Source organism: Misgurnus anguillicaudatus, unplaced genomic scaffold, assembly GCF_027580225.2.
Source record: "Misgurnus anguillicaudatus unplaced genomic scaffold, ASM2758022v2 HiC_scaffold_34, whole genome shotgun sequence".
NCBI lineage: Eukaryota > Metazoa > Chordata > Actinopteri > Cypriniformes > Cobitidae > Misgurnus > Misgurnus anguillicaudatus.
In genome coordinates, this window is record NW_027395284.1 from 5457454 (window position 1) to 5479245 (window position 21792).

The 21792-nt window shown below is 38.3% G+C and overlaps 1 protein-coding gene across 1 annotated transcript in view; it reads right to left on the minus strand.

Moving 5' to 3' along the window:
• The window catches only part of LOC141363351 (pre-mRNA-splicing factor CWC22 homolog), a gene marked incomplete at its 3' end in the record, with an annotated part of 48600 nt that overhangs the window by 20373 nt on the left and 6435 nt on the right, over nucleotides 1–21792 (minus strand). The window contains 13 exon segments of the mRNA XM_073865994.1: nucleotides 4582–4666; nucleotides 7965–8063; nucleotides 8652–8714; nucleotides 11504–11710; nucleotides 11788–11923; nucleotides 12025–12078; nucleotides 12158–12326; nucleotides 12413–12541; nucleotides 13539–13799; nucleotides 13907–14020; nucleotides 14540–14592; nucleotides 14829–15037; nucleotides 19794–19887. Of these exon segments, the coding sequence (XP_073722095.1) occupies nucleotides 4582–4666; nucleotides 7965–8063; nucleotides 8652–8714; nucleotides 11504–11710; nucleotides 11788–11923; nucleotides 12025–12078; nucleotides 12158–12326; nucleotides 12413–12541; nucleotides 13539–13799; nucleotides 13907–14020; nucleotides 14540–14592; nucleotides 14829–15037; nucleotides 19794–19887 (1673 nt within the window).

A 21792-nucleotide genomic window follows, 5' to 3' on the forward strand; every position in this document is an offset into this window, starting at 1 on the left:
TCATGAATAAATAATGTTAAAACCTGTGTAAATTTCTCATTCTTGACAAAAGCTGTGTGTGTGCGCACATTTAAATAATGTCGGGCTGTAAACGGGTTCGGGCTTTTAAAAAGCTGTCAATCTAAATGTTCGTTCGGGTTCGGGCTGCATTCTGTCGGGCTCCGGACATTTCGGGCCTAACTTTTAAGGCCCGATTACAGCTCTACTATTAATCGGCCTAATTTTGCAGCAAAATCGGCCAAAGACGATTTTTTAAAATATGACAAAAATCGGCCAATTAATCGGCCCGGCCGATAAATCGGTCGACGTCTAATTTAGATATCATCTAACAGTTGAATAAACATGTTTTCCATTGATGTATGGTTTGCAAGGATATATGACAATATTTGGCAGAGATACAATTATTTGAATATCTGGAATCTGAGGTTGCAAAAAATCTAAATATTGAGAAAATTGCCTTTAAAGTTGTCCAAATAAAATCCTTAGCAACGAGTATTACTAATTAAAAATAATTATAATTTTTTTAGTGCTGGGCATAGATTAATCTAGATTAATCTCATACAAAATAAAAGAAATTTTTGCATAATATATGAGTTTGTGCTGTGAACACACACACACACACACACACACACACACACACACACACACACACACACACACACACACACACACACACACACACACACACACATTTAAGAAATGTTTTATTTATATATTTTTTTTTCATATAGAATATATAAAAATATAAATAAATATACACGTGTAAATGTTTCTTAAATGCATACATGAATGTGTGTGTATTTATATATACATAATAATTACACACAGCACAAACTCATATACTATGCAAAAAATTACTTACATTTTGTATGAGATTAATCTAGATTAATCTTTGCCCAGCACTAAATTTTTTATACATTTTCGTTATAGGAAATGTACAAAATATCTGTATGCAACATGATCTTTACCCAATATCCTAATGATTTTTGATAATTCCGACCCACAAAATGTATTGTTGGCTATTGCAACAATTATACATGTGTGTCCTATGACTGGTTTTGTGGTTCAGGGTCACAAATATGAAGCAGACTGCATTAAATTAAGCAGAACACCTATTACAGCATAAGGGGACATCATCTGTTAAAGGTTATTAAATAACATCCTTATCAGAATAGTAATACTGTCCTAAAAACCAAAGAGAAAACTAAACTTTAAATGCATATCCATTACAAAATGTGTCTGCTCTAAAGAGAAGAGTTTTTAATCCTAAATAGGTTGTTCCCTGCTGTCTGTCCAGGGAGGTTGCTTTCAGTGCTTTTTATAAGATCTACCCAAACTTCTGGGCTTATTTGATCACATCATGACAGTATATACTAAATCTATAGTGGCAAATGATGTTGTTTTTTAGCAGAGTTTGCAGTCTGAAATAAAAATGAAATAACAAAAAATAAACTAATAACTTTTCATTTTGTATTCAATATGCATTCTGCTCCCTCATTGCACCCAAACGTCACCTCATGACAACAAACATGCCGTGTGGCAGGAAAGTAAACAATTGCGGCGGTCATGAGCTTCACATGTCTTTCAGACATTTTTCCTGGCATTCTGCATCTATTGGCTAATTTCACAAACTGCTGACAAACACATCTCTGCTCTGTCTTGCACGTAAAGCGGTAACAGCTAAATGCTTTCGTTTACAGGCTGGACGTGTGGATGAGTCAAGCCAATCTGACATAACTGGGACTCTGAATCTTGACAATATTATTTCTGAAGTATATAGTAAACCAAACACTTAAGCCCTTTTCACAAAGAGATCATGGAAAATACACAAAAATGCATCCCTGGATTTGGCTTGGATCATTTGTTTTTTGGTTCATTCACACAGCCAATGATTTTCCTGAATCTGTGCGTGCATCACACACATAGCGTAAAGATCCCGTAAAGACACGACGTATTTAAAGTCCTGCACTTGGTAAGTTTTTTCTGCATCGTCTAATGTTGCTTACTATCTATTATTTCTCTCTCGAGAAACCATGTGCGTGCATTTTTTTTATTATAAAACCATAAAAGAGCATGTGACGGGCTGTTTTGTTTATTGACGAAGGATCTCAGCTTCTGCGTGGATAGTGAGAAGCTCTGCTTTAGTCCAGTTTGGAGACATTTCTAGTCGTCTGCATTTAAATCCCCCGTGTCAAAAACCTGAACGATAAAACTTTTTTTTGTGATGACGCGCATTCTCACTATGGCACGCCCTTGAGGCATCGTTTCCGCCTTTTTTCCACACGGGGCGCATTTCGTAATTGTTACCAATACCAATCTCGGAATTTGAGATTGAATCTGCCTTTCCCAAAAACAACAGTTTGTGATATCACTCGTAGGTTTCAATAGAAAAATGCTTGGCTGATTTAATTTCCTACCGGGTCATACAGTTTCCTGTCCATACACCAACCTCACCTAAGGGCAGATGATTTGTGGTGAAATTATGTTTTAACCAGGCCTTAAAAGCAGTAAGTAGAAAGCGAGAACCTTTGTAGTCTTTGTCTCCCTTTGCTCTGCCCTCTTTCTGTACTTAGGGGCAGTTACAGAGACAAAGACAACATGGGATAGCTACCTCTCGCCGAGTCTGTTTTAAGAGATGAATCCAACCACCAGTACGCAAGTTTAAAGATTATTACCCTAGTCGCCTCCCAGATGGTGGAAAATTTAAAGACTTGTTATACATGCAGCAAATCTGAATAAATGAACTCTCATCATAAGCTACACATCGTGTTAGATCTTAAGCAAAGCCAGGATTGTGTTAAACAAGGTCAGCCTGCACGCGCAGCTCCATTTCGACCGCTATACGCTGAGCTCTCGATACAGAAACGGCCTCTGCTGCATCTTAGGTGCACGAGTGCTTGAGATCCCTGAGGCGATGAAAGATTTTGCACTTTCGACAGTTCTCTGCTATAAAGGCTTTTTAAAAAGCTTTAGGTCAATGGAGGTGGAACAGAAGCACAAATATAGCAGTCTCAAACTGCGTGCGAGGGGAACCATTGTAAACACAACACTGAGCCACAATGCCTGCAGGGACCTGCTGGTTCGCTCTTACTATGCAATACATTTTCACAACACTATCATATACTTCATCTTATATAGGATAACAGAAGTCCCTTAGTGATGAAAATCAAAGGCACACTCAAAACAGCCATTTGTAGCGCCTTGGCTTCCTAAGCAAGCACATCGACACAGTTGAATGAGAGCATCAGGCAGTCTGAGCCATAGATATATTGATGCATAGACTCTGCACTGAAACGTTTGAAGCACTGTTTCTTCAGGTCTACTTTTGCACTGTTCACACGTGAACACTCCAACCTGTTAAGATCAGCAGCGATAAAAAAATTATTACTGCAAACGTGCAGCTCACGTATGCATTGTGAAACCGGACATAGCAGCTGTGTGCTTTAAACATTGGCATGTTCATCTATTAACTCATTCCTCGGCAGCCATTTTCTGAAAAGTTGCCCACCAGCATTTTTTTGTGATTTTTACAAAAGTTTCACACAATGCCTTTCAGATTTTTTTCTTTTCTAAAAATATATAGACATACAAATATATCAAATGAATGAACATACCATCTGATTTCAAACAAACAATAAACAAACAAAACGGAAAAAATGTTTCATCATATCTATATTTTTCCCTGCTTAAAAATATGGTTATTTTTTAAAAATACATTTTTTTTAGCAAAAAGCTGAAATAATAGCATTTTTGTAAAGGAATTTTGTTAGAGATCAGATTCAGAACAATTATCGAAACATACACAGAGTTTAAAATTAGTAAATTATTTTTTTGCTTCAGTTTTTTATAAATTGGGTAAGTGCGCCATTAGTGGAGAATCGCGGTATTACAGATTACCCTAAAACCTCATCAGGAACACATTTTTATGCAAATATTTTCTCTTAATTGATGAGATAACTCGTCAATGGCAAGGAAAGAGTTGGGAAATAATTCAGGTGTCTTTATATAGCAAATTAAAGTTTCAAACAACATATTTTTTCATAAAATCATAATTTGTATGTCTGAAGGATATTCTGAACTTAAATTAAAACACCATGATTTTTATTTTAATGATTTATTAATTTATAATTTTATAATAATATTTATGTATTGCACAACAAGAATGACCCTACTGCCCATTTCAGTACCAATGAGAAGACTCGACTGTACTGAGGGACGATGCCTGAATGGTTATATACACTTTTTAAATCCATCTTGATCTGGATTTTTTCCACAACAGCGGTTACTGATCCATGACGCTCGCCTGCTACTCCTTGACGTTAAAATTAAATTAAAAACAACCAAAAAGACGTATTATTAATCAAATCTGTGTGTGCTGGAACCCTGAGGGGGCTCTGAGAGTTTTGGTCTTGAAAACATAAAAATAACTTAAGCTGCTGTTTTAAGATCTAAATAAACTATAAAGCCTTGCAGGGTCTTATCCATGCTTGTGGGAATCCAATGTAGGTTGTTATTCGATTCCAGACAAATTGAACCTTTGCACAGATTATTTCTGGTGGGCTTTTAAGCTGTTCAACTCACCTTGATTGGATGGCGAGGTAAATCGTTCGACGGAAAGCGACCAGGTTCACCTCTGTCTTGTCGAAAATGGTGACTTTCTCTTGATCTAAATAAAGAGATAAAAACAATACAATAAACGGGAGAGGAAGCCAAACGTATCACACTGGCAGTTTTTTGTCATGTGATATGTCTCCCTCCTGAGGTCAATCACTTGTTCTTTCTGGAGTTATTTTTACACTTCACAGGACGCTGGTGAAGGTGGTTTCTAAGCAGAAGCAATTAACACATGCTTAATATGATTTGTCTGGTAGCAGGAACGGGACAAAACCGCGGCAAAGATGTTCACAGCATCTGCCCTCAACAGCCACTTGAATTTACACTTTAGAAACAAAGAGACATCCAAGAAACAGAATTCTAAACCTGGTGATTGTAATATCTAACAATAGTTTAGTGTCTGACTACGTGTTAGAGGTTCTGTCTGAAAGGTGCTATTATTGTCAAATAGCTCATTCATCTTTATCTGTTCAGGAAAAACACTATGAGCAATGCAATCATACTGCAATTTTGAGAAATCGAAATTCCCTAACAATTATTGAAGCTGATGTGGAAAACATCCACATTTACATCAATTACTATTAAATTATTTTAATTTTAGGTTTATTCATTTTTTCTGACCGTTCAATGTTGCAGTCATTTCAAACTGAATGTGTTGTGATATGGTCGCAATTAAATGCAGGATTTGCCAAACAGCGTTTTTGAAAAATGGAAAAGCTTTAAAACTGTGTGACCTGACTGCAGAAGTGCAACTCATAACTAAGTCTTGTTACTCATTTCACAATCATAATAGAGGATTATTTATATTTTTAAAGGTGCACTGTGTGTATTTTTAGCGGCATCTAGAGGTGTGACTGTGAATTGCAACCAGCGGATCAGTCTACAGCTCACCCCTCCCTTTTGAAACGCATAGTAAAGCTACGGTAGCCTCCACAGGACCAACATGTCATCATCTGAGACAACATAGTGACAAAATGCATTCTGTAGAGCAGTTTGTCCTTTAAGGAATTATGGCGTCGTGAAATGGCGATCTCCATGTAAGGGGACCCGCAGTGTATGTAGATAAAAACAGCTCATTCTAAGGTTATAAAAAATACAGTATTTTGGAAGGTCTTTATACGCCACTAATAATATAGTTATGTATATTTTATTGCATTGTCAAGAGATATTTTAAGAAGATGCACAATGCACCTTTAAATAATACAGATACAATAAAGGAGAACTACACAATTATTTCAGAGAGAGGGTGAAAATTGGCACGTAATGCCAAAAAAATCACATTCAGCGAAAGTATACACCAACACTTCAAGATGTGCAAGCTTGATTTCAGGTAAACAGTTTGAAACGCAAAAGTTTGTCATTGGCAAAGCAAAACTTTTAAGACGATGCTGCTGAGCGAGTCAGTTGTTTAGTCTAAATGTTTATAGCCACCTGAAATACACATCAACTTTTAATGGCACAAACATTTAACGGCACAAACATTTCAATAATTTCTATTGCTTAGTGTGATTTGTTATGGCCACAGCAGTAATAACAAGAACGCTCATTACATACAAACAACAGGCAAGTGCAATGTGTTGGCCAAACAGCTACATTTGCATACTAAATTATGACTGTTGTTACTGCAAGAAACATTGAGTATAAGCGGATAACTATCAAAAATCTGCTTATTATAGAAACCTATTTTCAGGCGTTTGTTTACATGCAAATCAATAAACCGGCTATGCAGAAAATTTCTCGTAGGCAGTGAGGTCACCGCCTATAGTACAAATGAAGAGTTTGGTTCCAAAACGCAATAAATCCATTTTAACTAATTTCGGTAAAAACGTGTTTTCTATTCCAAAAATGACAGGATGAAAAACACTATTTTCTGTTACAAACTTTAACATAACATCTTTAGGTTATAAAAACATAAATTCAAATCCATAATTTGATTTTCAAAGATTCATTATAAAAACATTTTTTCCGCAAAATGCATTAAATCCATGACCTTTTTCTTTGAATCATGTATAAATGTGCATTCATCTTTGCCATGTTATATTCATTAAGTTGAATAGTGGTATACACTGATAAAAAATAAACATTAATGGCATTAATCAAAACACTTATTTTGTCATATTAAGAACAATGCGGTTATACTTGAGACGTTGTCGCTGAGCTTTTTCACACCGATCAGCTGTAAAATGTTTTGGTCCTGCTTGATTTTTGTTGGCTTCGCGTAAAATAATGGAAAGTTTTTCATAAGATCTCTGGGGTCAATGTGTTAGCATGACAGAAGCTTGATGCTGTCGTCTGAGAACCAGCAACCGGCATATTTCCGTCTTGTGTAAATTATTAGATGGCTTGCGTTTCTTCCCCGTCACAGAAAACCACCACAGGTTTATTAATGCCATTAAAGTATTATTTTGTTTTGGTTTGTTTGTTGATCACCAAGTACAAGATGAGGAAAACTAGGATTCCGTATATTCAATGCGCCGCCATTGTTGTTTACAATGCGTGGAATGGTGCGCTGTGATTTGTTGAGCGGATTTATTGCATTCTGCAGAGGAGGAGCAGCGTTTATTGCGTTTAGGGGAAAAAGATGACAGAATAACATGGCGGATATTGAATTTTGCATAAAATTAAGAATTTACTCTTAAATACTGACCTGATATAATACTGATTTGGGTGGTAACATTTAAAAAATAATAATAAATGGCGTTTATCGTGTTTTGGAACTAAACTATTCAAATAGTCGTTCAAAAAGCAGGTGGGAAATCTGTCTTAAGCTATCTTGTTATATCTCTTCTCATGTCTGCAGAACCTGTAAATGTAACATGAGCTAATATTTTCACAGTTTCAGTCAAGTACTAACTTTGCGCTTACTTGCGCACATGAACAAAATGCGAGAAAGCCGGTTAAGGGGTTTACACGCAATGCGAAATCGGAGCAGTGAACAAAAAACGACCTGTGCCAATCGTTTTTCCTTATGCCGTTTCTGGGCTTTCCCAGATAAAGTAAAACCAATTTACGTGGTTACATGACCCCACTAATTATCAGTTTACTAAGCATAATCTGCGAAAGACTGTGCATGTAAATGCACTCATTGTTAGTGAACCTAAAGTAGCAAAATGATAGTATGATATAATCCCTTTAATGACTGGAACACAAAGTGCTGTGGAACAGCCGTGCCCTTATGGAAGTAGTGTTCCATGCAGTTTCCCCACAGCTCATGGACCCAAGGGACCACATTAGCAAGATTATCTTAAGAACTAATGCAAAGCATTATCCTCAAACACACACATGTAATGCAACTCAGACATAAGAACAAGCCTCATAAATGAAAAGATATGAAAAGTATGAATAAATACCTTCACCAGCCGCCTCCTCTTCATCTTCCTCATCGTCATCATCATCACCGCTGCCATCAGCCTCCTCACCAGAGTCGCTGCTTCCCTCGTCGAGAATTTCTGAGGCGTGAAAAAAGGCCAAATCAGTTGAAATGACTGCATTAATCACACATCTGGTAGATGCTTTTATACAGTGCATTTAAGCAACATATTTTATAAGTATAGGCATTCCCTGGGAATCTAACCTACACGCTGACATCTGTGCATTGGTGAAATAGCTAGAATTTCACTACAGCAGAAAACCTCATCAATGCAAAAGTCCATATTAATTCAAATTTCACACTACTTAGAATTCATTTAAAGTTGATTTTAGGAAAAGTGACAACCGTAACACATAAACACACTCCCCTCTTTGCCGAGGTCTCCCACTGGTGCCTTAGGTCAACATTCTCCACTACTGAATAATTCTATTAGACTTGCTTCTTAAGCCGTAAACGGAGTAATCATCCCCCTATCCGAAAACAAGCTGCTCAAATTGCCACATTTAAGGGCCACCATTTCTGCTTCCCTCACCATATGGCCATCTCCACTCCATTGCGCAATTAGCACACAATTAAAATAGAGAGATGGAAATCAAAAGGTGTCTATTTTAATAGGTGGCGATGAAAAAAACTGTGTATGCATACAGCGAACGATTCATTAACTCACCCCGCTTAATTGTTTTGTACTTCTCTTCATTCTCCAGGAAGTTGGGATCCAATTTGAAAACATCTGTAAAAGAAACATTGTTGACGTAAGGCAGACCGCAATTACAATTTTTGCAGCAATTAAGTCAGTGCCAACAAGATGTAATCAGAGGCAATTACCCATAAAGAAGAATTTGTTGTTTATTAGTCTTAACGCATAAAAGAGCTTAACGTTATAATGGCTGTTCGTGCTCCATGAAGTCCAGCTTGTATGAATTTTCAATTAGCGTGCTTTGTCTCATAACCCTCAAAAAACATATTTGTCCATAAACATCGCTGTAGAAAGAGGCTAAATATCAATACTTAAAACACAGAAGCCGTAATTGCACACAAACGGAGTTAAGATTGCAGTCTCCGCTTTCAGGGGATGGAGTTATTACTTCCCTCTTGGGTGGCTTTAGAGAAAAGGAAGTCATCTATTATGTTTTTATCAGGGTAATTAGCTGCTGAACGTGAGAAATCGAGAGCTGGCAGTTTAGTTACATACGGTAGTGAATCTTATTCGCTCAGCACTTCAGCAAAAATGATGAAGGCAAAAGAGGCACTTTCAACACTTATCAAATCAGGCGTTCAATTCGACACATTAATAAAAGATTAAAAACGTAACCAAAACGCAAGTGTTATTTGAAAAAGAAATGTGCAAATGTTCTACACAATTGAAATCCCGTATCTGCACTGTAAGGAGATCCCGTACAGGTGCTTTACTGAGATTTCAGTAAAGTGCATATTTGGGATCTCAGCAAAGGATCGATATGAGATCTGTCAAATGCCTATAACACCCTTACTGTGATCCCGTATAGGCACTTTACTAAGATCCCGTATAGGCGCTTTACTGAGATCCCTATAAGGCACTTTACCGAGGTCCCGTATAGGCACTTAACCGAGATCACGTATAGGGAATTTACTAAGATCCTGTATAGTAGGGCTGGGCGATTAATCGAAAAATAACCGAAACCGAAATTCAGAACCTCTAACCGACATTATTTTATCATGTCGGTTATTTCGGTTTTTAATCCTGTTAATACTTTCCCTTTAAAAACAAACTGCTGCGTGTGATGTTGCGTAACTCCGCCCCGTCCTGTCAGTGGCACAGCGAAACATGGAGGAGAACTCAAACACTGTTTAACTGAGCAGCAGGATCATCTAGTGCCCAAAAGAAGCACAGTACTTTTTTTAATAAGTACTCGCGAATGTGCAGGCACCTGTGACAAAAATACGGAATGCGCGATCGGGTTTTTACCGCACACGCGCTCAGTTTAATCTACCGATGGGTCAAGCAGCCCGGGTAATGTCATCACATCTCACTCACTCAAAACCGCGAAAAGACGCGCCCGCGTGAGTTTAATTAGACACTTCAGAGATGACGGAGAGAGAGAACGGGAGAACTTCTAGTCTACATTAACACCAAAAGCATTACAGATGAGAATAAATGTCTTAGACATCAGTGCCCAGTTAAGAAAAAATGGATTGAATACAAGAAACGTGTAAAGGATACAGTCCAAGTATGTATTTTGCCCTACTCATCTCATTACAATATGCTATCTGGATACAACTTATTATGTATGTATCTGATTTCTATAATTAGTCATGGGGGTTGTATGATTCTTTGGTTCATAACTTCCCATTCTGAAAGTTTCATCAATTGTACATAATGACATGCAACATCTGCATAGAGTTAAGTCTATTTAATATTTTGGGAAAAATGTGAATAATTGCATTGCAGGCTGATTTAAGGTGTGCCCTTAACTTTCCAACCTTGTCAGTGAACTATGAGGCAAAAAAATAATCGTTTATTAATCGTAACCGATGTCAAATGTTAGATTAACAGAGGTTTTGATTTTAGGTCAAATCGCCCAGCCCTACTGTATAGGCGCTTTACTAAGATCCCATATAGGCGCTTTCCTAAGATCCTGTATTGGTGCTTTACTGAGATCACGTATAGGCACGTTACTAAGATTCCGTATAGGCGCTTTACTGAGATCCCGTATAGGCGCTTCACTGAGATCCCGTATAGGCGCTTCACTGAGATACCGTATTGGTGCTTTACTGAGGTCACGTGTAGGCGCTTTACTGAGGTCACATATTGGTGCTTTACTGAGATCTCGTATTGGCGCTTTACTGAGATCACGTATGGGCCCTTTACTGAGATCAGGTATTGGCGCTTTGCTGAGATCTGGTAGAGGCGCTTTACTGAGATCCCGTTTAGGTGCTTTACGGAGATCCCATATAGGCGCTTTATTGAGATCACGTATTGGCGCTTTACTGAGATCACGTATAGGCCCTGCGCTGAGATCCCGTATAGGCCCTACGCTGAGATCACGTATAGGCGCTGAGATCCCATATAGGAGGTTTACTGAGATCCTCTATTGACACTTTAAGGAGATCCCGTATAGGAGCTTTACTGAGATCACATATAGGTGCTGCACTGAGATCCTGTATAGGGGCGTTGCTGAAATCCTCTATAGGCGCTGCACTGAGATCATGTATCGTTGCTTCACTGAGATTCTGTATCAGTGCTTTACTGTTATAGGGGTTTTACCGAGCTATCATATCGATTCTTTACTGAGATGTTGTATTGGCGCCTTATGAATATCTGGGATAAGTGGTTTATGGGGATCTCGTATTGGTGCTTTATGAAGATCTGTTGTAAGTGTTTAACTGAGATCCCTTATAGGTGCTTTACTGTGATCCCGTATCTGTGCTTTGCTGAGATCTCTTATCAGTATTCAACAAGACAACCTTACCCCACCCCTTCCTTAAGAGACAGAAAGATTTGAAACATTAAATGTCATAACTGAGTGTGACTGATCTTACTCAGGATATCCTCTGTGTTGTAATCATCCTCAAGAGGGAGCATGTGTGTGAACTGGTCCTCCTCTTCAACCAGGTCGAGTCCCTCTGGGACGACGGGGTGGTCCTTAAACCCATCCTTCCTGATGGCAAACATTACCTCAATCATGTACTGCACACGCTTATCAATCTCTGACTCGTGCAAGATGTTCCTCAGACGCTCAAAGATGGCTGAAAAAGCAAATGGCACTGGTTGGTCTACTGTTTAATACTATGATAAACTTCAGGAGCGGAAAATAAGAAAATACCATTGATCCCCCGGGGAGAAACCTCTGTCAGTTTAAGACCACACTCTTTAAGAAAGCTGATAGCCACCTCCACACTGTCATCAGTTGGTCTTTCCAACAGTAGGGTCAGCATCTCCAGACACAGGACTTCATGAGCCTGCAGGACAAATAAAAAAATATGATAAAGAACAAATTAATAGACACATCAGTCTAATCTCATATATATTAAAAGCATAAATGAAAAGAAATAGAACATACCACATTCTGGTTGATGAGATGAGCCACAAACTTGGATGCTGTGAGACATTGTTGCTAAAAAAATTGAAGCAAAAGAAATTAGAAAAAGATTTAAATAAGCTCCCCATTAGAACCCAGCTTCCTACAAGCTTACTTTATCATTTCTCCTGTAACCTTTCCGAAAATTGAGAATGAGCCTCTTGAGTATAAGTTCCCCGATCTGAGGAAACTTGGAGTTGATGATGGCCACCACAGCAGCGTACACATGGGTGAAGATAGGAGAGGCGGCCTGGGCCTGAAGTGTAGATCTTGCTAGAAGACCCCTGAAGAGACACAAGACCAGGACCATCAATGTTTTGGAGACAGGACAATGAAACAGTTAAGTACAACATATGACTGAAATCTTTACCTGCCCCTCACTATATTCTCCTGCAGAAGCTCTTGAATAATGTTGGCGATGTTTGAAACGTTTACTTTGTTGATCAGACCATTTATGGATTTCTTTAAGGCTTCCCAGCTCATTCTCTGATACTCCAAACTGTGGATTTAAAATAAAACATACAGAATGGTAACGATACATAACATTATAGATTTTGTATTATTATTAATATTTAATTCACACATGATGGTCTATTTTTTGGACTAAATCATGATATATCCTCCCTGTTTCTCATTCTGTACTTCATCCTGGAAAATGCTGATGGTGAGATGTTCCGCAGTCTATCTTGGTTTCGTGGCGAACAGCTATTTTTCCCCACCTAATTCCCTGCCCTTATTTGCTCTTGAGAGTAATCCCTGATGTATTGTCTCTCTATCTCCTATCTTCCAGTGTCTGGCCTCAAGCGCAGGACACGACTGCACTTCTCATGCTATAGATATCTCCCAACCCTGAGGGACGCCTCTATATTTCCTGACTGGTGACCTCCATTCTTCTGCATGAGGAATTGAATCGATCCTTCATTGAATCCATGCGGATGCATTTCCCACCACCTATAAATCACAATCTATTCTTATCATGAGGTCCAAGATGGCTTCAAAGTCAATATAATTGAAGACGAATAAACAAAGATCCCCTATGATACATGGCAATTACTCTTTATTACTTGGCACATTCACCCTAGACTTTCACAACAATGGCGTCAAACAGGTTGTTCGATATTGGGGTGTATTTTGTATAAAAAACAACATGCCAGTCTATTGTCCCTGTAGTTAAATTTGTGTTCCTGTAGTTCAGTTAGTAGAGCATTTTGGTAAATAACAAAGCAAATGGTGGTGAGTTCGATCCCAAGGCAACACACAATGCATACATTTAAATATGGCTAAAATCACATTTGATGTGATTTGAAAGACTCTACTATTCCCTAACTATGAATAAATTATCCTTTATTGGGAAAAACAAAATACTTCTCTAGTGTAAGTAAAGGGCAAAAAAAGTGCATCAGCATGACTTCAACAGCTTCAGAATTTTATGAGAAAAGAAAGTTTAGGATCGACACCCTCTCAGTTTGAGACCCTTATCTAACTGTGAAACCAACCTGCTCTTGTCAGTGATCTGAGCCTGCATCATACGCAGTTTGGCTGGTGGGATGTAGGCACCACCGGTTCGGGTCAGGATGGGGTCCAGAGCCTCCTTCCTCTTCTTGACTGGAGGCTCATCAGCAGGAGGTTCATCATTCTTGGCTGGTGAGGATGACCTTCCCCTCCTCCTGTGTTCCAAATCCCTCTCTCTGCTGGAGCGCCGCTGGTAACGATCCCGGTCGCCATATCGGTCTCTGTCTCGCTCGCGCTCCCTGGACCTGATACAACAACACAAAAGAGCAAAGAAATGTCAGGTCCGAAAGGTGCCATATTTTACATCAGTACGAAAAAGAAAACAAATTTGCCAAGCACATATATTTCTCACCTACGGCCCCTTCCATATCGATCCGGAGGAGAGCGAGATCTGGAGCGGGATCTGGAGTGGGATCTAGAGCGAGATCTGGAGCGGGATCTTGAGCGTGACTTCTGAGTTTTATTCCTTTTATGGAGACAAATAGTGAAGTTTTTACTTTTTATCTCGTCAATTAAGAGAAAACGCTTCCCTGCCAATGACTAGTTTTTACGGCAATCCATATTTCCGCTATTAACCACTAGGTGGCACTCTTACCCAACACTGAAGCATCCACTGATTCAAAAACAGTAAAACTCTTTTGTATCTGTATGTTTTGATCATTGCTCTGAATCTGATCTTTAACAAAAGTCCTTTACAAAAATGCAATTATCTCTAGCTTTTTGAAGAAACCTACCCATATTTGAGAGGTGATAAAAAGAGAACAAATAAAGATAGGATGAAATCAAAGAGTCTTTCATTTGGTATATTGTTTGTTTGTATATTTAAAGAATCAAATTCTCTCAAAAGCATTAAACTTTTTTGAAAATCATAAAAAATGCTGGCTGGAAACTTAAAAAAAAAAAAAAAAACGCTGGCAGGAAAAGAGTTAAAGAAGCTTCAAAATTCTGGGTGGATTTCAAGACTCATAGAGGACTTAAGACTTACCTGTCCGGTGAGGGGCTTTCTTGTCTGTTTTTGCTGTCATCATCCGATGCACGCTGAAACAAAGACAAACATGTTGTAGGTGAATGACTGCCATGTAAACTCTAAAATCTGACTACACAATTTTTGCTAAAACTTTTAACCCTTAAACGCACAAATGTTTCACCAATCATTAAACAGATTCCAAAAAAATATACAAAATTGAATGATGAACTAAACTTGCACAAATTAAAAAAATCTATGCAATGTAGAAAGAAAAAAACATGATCAAAACAATATAATTTGGTCTCACTTTGATATGTGTGACACTACTCTTCATTCTGTGCCATACAGCATAATCGCTGTCCTCATCGCTGCTGTTACTGTCCGAGTCGCTGGACCCTTGACTGCGGCTGGCCTTTGAGGACGCCCTCAATGCCGGACTGCCTGCTCGTGGACTTCCCTCTTTGGAACCAGACCTCTCAAGCTGGGCTGATCTAGGATGATCCTCATGCTGGCCCTCTGGAAAACAAAACAAAAAGAAATAAAAACCAGAGGACAGGTTTACTGCTATTGTTAATTACTTCTTCTTCCTTTATTTTTTACGCCATTCCAGCATCTACGGCTATATTCATGGCGAAAACCAGTTAATCCATACACAAGTTTTATTCATACTCATGTTGGGGGAGGGACAATTTGACATCTCCAATTTGCCTAACTTGCATACTTTTGGCCTGTGGGAGGAAACCGGAGTACCTGGAGTAAACCCACGCTGACACAGGGTGAACATGCAAACTCCACACAGAAAGGCCACCTGATCTAGCCGGGGCTCGAACCGTGGACCTTATTGCTGTGAGGCAACAGTGCTACCCTATTGTTAACTAAACTAACGATGAATGAATAAATTAATGAATGGGATGGGAATGAGGCAGAAGAGAGAGACTAAATTTTGTAAAGAATACATTGCAAAAAAAAAAGGGACAGAACTCTTAAGAGGGACTCAAATACGGGTTTACATCATTATTGGGTAAATAAATGCATGATTTCTCTTGTGATTTTACACAAAGAGCTAACACGCACAAGAGGACACCGAATTTGTCCTGGGGAGCACAAAAAGCCCATGAAATAATTATAAAGAGCAATGCAATCTGTTGAGATCCCATCTGGGCATGTGACTCAACACCTGCTGTTCTCCCGCTGATCTCTTTGTTGGTTTAAAAGCTGCTACAAAAACACATCCTAAGCCTAAACGTTTCTTAATTTTTCATAGAAGGCTTTTACGATACTGACATCTTAAAGTGCAAACAAAGTGATTTTGGTGCAAAGGTTTAAAAATGCATGATCTTAAAACGCATGGGCCAAATTTCGCAGTAAGAAATGGCTTTCAAGCAGCAGGTGTCATTTTCTGTTCAACTTTCAAGAGCAAATCTAAGTGGTGAACCTGACATTTTAAAATCGCTCTGAAGGACAGATTTAAAAAAGGTTAACCATTAACGAATTTAAAGAACTAGATGGACAATAACTTTTTTGAAACATGCTGCTGTTTTTAAATTGAATTATAACAATGAAAGTCCGACCATTGCTGACACAAGGTTCAAATCAAAGAACGTGGATGTAGGTTTTCTTGTCCCAAAATGTATGACAAATCAATGGCCATCATGAATGTTCTTCACAAACCTCACAATTTGCAGGAAATTATCATACATCACAGAGAAAAAAAGTTTCTTAAAATTTTCCAAAAAGGGATACAGAAAATCTTTAAAATGTCCACAGTACCCCTAAAAAGGCTTTATGTCACTATTATGTTGGACTGCTGAGCACCCTCGGGTATAATTATGCTTACATTTGAGCCAAATTGTTCTATTTAACCACAATGACACAGAGATTGACCACTCCACACATCATCGTACACAGCATGTCATTGGGTGAGACGTGTCCTTGGGTTTTACAGGGATAATTCGATAAATCTCACTCGAGTGTGGGCAAATATCCCTGTGCAAGTGTCTGAAAATACTCCGACTCGCAGACATATATCTGATTTGCAACAGCTCAGCAGAAAGCATTTTCTAGACGATAACACGGACTATGAGGGTTACTGAAGTGAGACTGTTGGTGATGAGCTCCAGAGACCAGAAAGCAATAGATCAGATAAACACGCAGAAGTGTTGAGGCTGCGTAAATATCATGAGTCTAGATTACTGACTCGCCATTGCAGTACGAAATTCAGGTGACACAAGAACCAAATATTAGCCATAATATTACAAAACATAAATACAAAATTACACCTGCAACAGCATCCTCGCTTTCGAAGAGAATATGCAAGAGTATGCATTTTGTATCTTATCACAAGAGAGACAGAAAATCGACTAAATGCAAGGTGTAAACAACCCCTGAGAAATAAAAATAAATACACGTAGTCGGTAGAATGGAGGTTTTGTTTGTGGTCATTTTTCACACAACCATGCGAGCTGGACAATCTGTGTGAATCTGCGACAGGTGCATCTACAGTAGAGCATTGATGTCACACTATGAGCTGACTATAGAAAAGGTAAAAGTAGGTCTCAGCTGTTAGGATAAGGGGGTTTATATGTCAAGAAAGAGCTGAAGCAACCGTTTCTGGTCATCTGAATAAACTCAATTTGTTTTACCTCAGATTATTTTCAGAGGGCATAGGGTGAGCAAAATAAAAATTTCTAGAGATTAAAGAGCACCTATTTCATTGCTAAAAAGCGTTACTTTGTCTATTTGGTATAATACAATGTGTTTGCATTGTTTATGGTTAAAAAACGTTATTTTGCACATATCGTACATTTTTGTAGCTCCAGATTTCACTCTCTTTCTGAAACAGACTGATTTGGTACAAAACTCATAAATTTTGAAAAGTCCGTGTCCCTGATTCGCCAATTAATCTGTACGCTGTGATTGGTCTGAATACCTCTGACGTCAGCCGGAAATGTGACGCTTCTTACCATGTTTGAAAGATTCGGTCACAATGCAATGGTAACAGGATTTAAAGATGCAATTTGTATTATCTGCGCCGCTAGCTGGCGCCAGATCAAATCAATAACAATGACGTTGTTTAATGACGCTCTGAAGCAGCGTGGAATTACCGCTGATGGCCATCAATCAGACGCGAACGAGAAATCACATTGACGGATAAGGTAATCAAGTCTTATAAATGTTGCGTTTGATGACATCGTTTATTTCATTATGTAAGTTTATATGTGATGTTCAAAACGAAATTGTTAGTCATAGATGTTACAGTATTAGTCCAAATTCGATGGTTAACACAGCACAGAATTAAGTTTTCAACTTAATGTGAAGTGTCTTAAAATGACCATTTATATTGCTGTACAATACCTTTTGATGTGCATATTGTCCGCGGGAAGACGCGCTGATTACAGTCTACACACTAATGTTGTGATCAATATAATAGCATACGTTTTTTGAAGGGTTACGAATAAAAACAACTCACCCATCGCGTAAACACAAGCAGGATCAAAATCTCTGTCTAGTTAAATGTTGTCGCGAAGCTCTCTCTATCCAGATAATGCAACACATTAAATTGATCCTCATTCTTTCTCTCGTTTTGTTCCAAACTCTTCTTGGGTCGTTTGGTTGGCCCGTACGCTTACAGGAGCTGTCTTTACTGACACAACCAGCGGCAGACGGTAAAGAGTAATCCATAAGTCCGTAAGCAAGCCCGTAGCCCGACAGGCGCTGTCGCATAGTTCCGCATTTGTCCACGACACTGGCTGCGTCCGAAAACTCAAGGCAGTGACTTTTGTTGCCTCGCTGCCTCATGAGGAAATGACTTCAGAGGCATGAAGGCCGCTCAGAGAAAGGCTTTCGGAGGCACTTCAAAGGCAGCGTGTTTGAAATATGAACAGAGAGCGCCTTTGTGATAACTAATCACATATTTGAAAACTACAATACTAATTTCTCGCTAGAAATGCAATTAAAATGTGTAAAAAGTGAAAGTATATCTTTATTTACACAAAATTTGTGCTCCAGTCGCTTCCTTGGGCGCCATTTTATTTTTCCGAACTCGACCACTGTTGTCAGTGGTTTTTACGTCAGTAAAGGCGGTGACAAATGGTCACATGGATATTAACGTCATTGACAGGAGACTGCACTGCCCCGTGTCAATGTTTTGAATGGAAATTTTCTCACGATTTACAAGTAGTTGAAAACATTACAGATATTGATAGTAATCAAAGTAATATCTTACAAATTGCACCTTTAACTTACAGGCTAAATCCGAAGCGGGAAGAATTATGATAATGTCGGTCTTGTCTACATCACCAATCCTAGGGCCCTATAATTTCCATGATCACGGAATCGCGGACGGAACCGCAGAATTTGCAAATTAACATTAACACTTTCGCTTGCACGTGCAGAGAGCTGCGCGCTCATGCTGTCCGAAGTCAGCTCAGTAAGTAATAATCCTGTGTATGTTGTAAAGTTATATGCATTTCAAGCGATTTTGTTTAAAATATGAATCGTGTTCCGCTTGACTGATGTGTTTAAGGCACTTCTGAAGGCACCAGTGCTTTGACACGTGTAGCCTTCTGCAACAACACATTGAGTAAAATGTTTATGTGTGTGTGTTTCAATCAGGGAATGTGAAAAAACTTACCTCAATAAATTTAAGGTCATTCCTATTGTATGTGTGTTCATTTTAATCATTAAGATTAAAGGCACACTCTTTTTATGACTAAAATAACAGTAAAGGGTAAAAAAATTGGCAAAAATTAAAACGGACAAAACGGAATTTGCAAAAATTTTAACGGACAAAACAGAATTTGGGAAAAATTAAAACAGATTTTATAGGGCCCTACAATCCTAGTAAGTAAACTGTTGCCTACAATTCGTGTGTATGTTGTAGTCCAAAAAAAGAGATTCACATTGGAGACGATAACTCGCGTCATCGTTTACTTTGGGGTTGGTACCTTTTGCATATCGTTAACATGTACTAATACACACTTACACACGAAAGGTAATGTTAAAACATGAATCGGACAATAGGTGTCCTTTAATAATGCCCTCTAGGTATGACGTTGTCATTAACATCCTGAAAATATAATTTCAAAATGGGGAACAAGATTAGATGCATAGGCACGAAGTAAATATTGACAAACGGGGACATTGAAAAGTACAGATTACCTCTGAAAAAGCAGGGGGATAAACACCTCATAAATAATGCTCTAAAACTCTTTGAAGGTGACTATTGTTCTAATGCTCCAGATCAAACTTTAAAATGAAAGAAGTGGCTCACCGGCGCTTCTCCTGCGCTTAGCACCGTCTCCATCCTCAGATGAACTTGTGCTGGTCGTCCTCTGACGCGGCTCCATCTCTCCCGGGCCGGCAGGCTAGAAGAAAAAGCGAGGACACAGAGTAAGTACACACTTGTTCTGTAACAGTACAGTACAGAAGGTCTCAGTAAATTGGTGCGCTGTGATGGCAGTGTCCTAGAAAACAAGACCAAGGGCTGAAAAATGCATTTCTAAATAAAGAACAAACGCTATGTAGTATTGTATTGTTTACACCTGCTGATAGCATCTGTCTTGGGTGATCGTATCACAGGTGCTCAGCACAGACAGATTGCCGTTTATTCCTATTATTAAGAATTGAGATAAGCCAACATATGTGTCAGCCAGCCAGATTTTGGCCAGACGCCGGCTGATTAAAATTGACACCTTAAAATGTACAATTAACAGAAGTGTTAGTTCAGGCTTATATTCCAAAAAGATAACTACATCAGGTTATATACAACTATTGTGATATATGCTAAATGACAAATACTTTGCAACACTCTAAATTTGGAGAAAATTATGTGTTTATAGCATTTGGTTTCAGACATTAAGTACTGTATAGCCCTTTTTACACACAGATTCTGGAAAACATAAAGAAAATGGGTTTCATTTATTAAGCATGCGTATGCACAAATTTGTGCGTGGGATACGTACAAATGCTTTAACGAACAAATTGTGATTCAACAAAAACTTTCGTATCAACATTTCTTCTAAATGTATGCAAAAAATCAAGAAAACCTAAAACCACTTGTTTGCAATAATCACTTGCGATATATTCAAATACTAGGCTATAGACGGCTTCATCGGACGCACGTGATACACGTCTGGATCCTAACCTTACTTCCGGTTTCGTTTTTTTTTAAGGTCTGACTAGTTGCTAAACTGATCTTTTGAACAAATGCCTCGTCGAAAATAACAAATGTTTTGGTTTCCTAGGTAATCTATGTGTTGTTTTTTTGCTTGTTATATAAATAAACTACGTTTAAAGGACTTTGTTGTTATTTATTATTAGCGGAGTTTACCGGAAGTTACGTGCAGCCGCTTGTTTATGTTGTTACTGCTGAAACGGTCTATAACTATAATGTTTATAATCGTGCTGATATATAAAATGTACTTGATTATATTTAATATTATAATATTTTTTGTATCATAAACTATCACACATGATCTATATTATTATTATTATATACATTACAAATTATTATAGCAGACTTATTTTTCCACGCATATAAAGAAGATTCACGTAATGACAAATCTTCACGCTTTCCTTCCTCACTTTATAAATCTTTATATGAAAGCGTCTGCTTAATGCCTAATGTTAACGTCATGTAAATGTAATGAGAAGTCCAAACGTCAATCACTTGATCTCAAGTCTGTTTTATTTTAGATACAGATGCGGTCTCTGTCATATTAATAAATGACATATTTGTTAACGCATCCAATACTTATTTAATGTTACTCTGGTCGTTGGACAGCAAAGTGCAAAACAAAACAGAACTTTACCAATAATAAATATGATCATGGATTTCTTTTCGAGCTCTTTCGCTTCTATTACAAACTGCCCAAAAATTTTTGTGGACCAGCGCTGCGCTGCGGAAAGCCTTTATACAGAGCCGGCTTAGGCGTGTTTTATGCAAATTAACAATCTTGTGCAAACATCCGCTCATGTAGAACACTCCAAATTCACTAACGTAAGAACAAATTCATGTACATACACATGTGTTGTGAATTAGGCGGAAAGTTTTTGTGAGAAGTTCAAGTGTGCGTATAAATATAAACAAACTTACGCAATTATTAGTGAATAAGACCCAATGTCTCCAGGATTTGTCCAGGGATGGTTTTGTTTTAATTCATTCACACTGTCAATAATTTCCGAAATCTGTGCGTGTGGTCACACACATCTCGTAAAGACACGTAACGTGGATTGTATTTGCAATCATGCACTTGGTGGATTCCTTGATG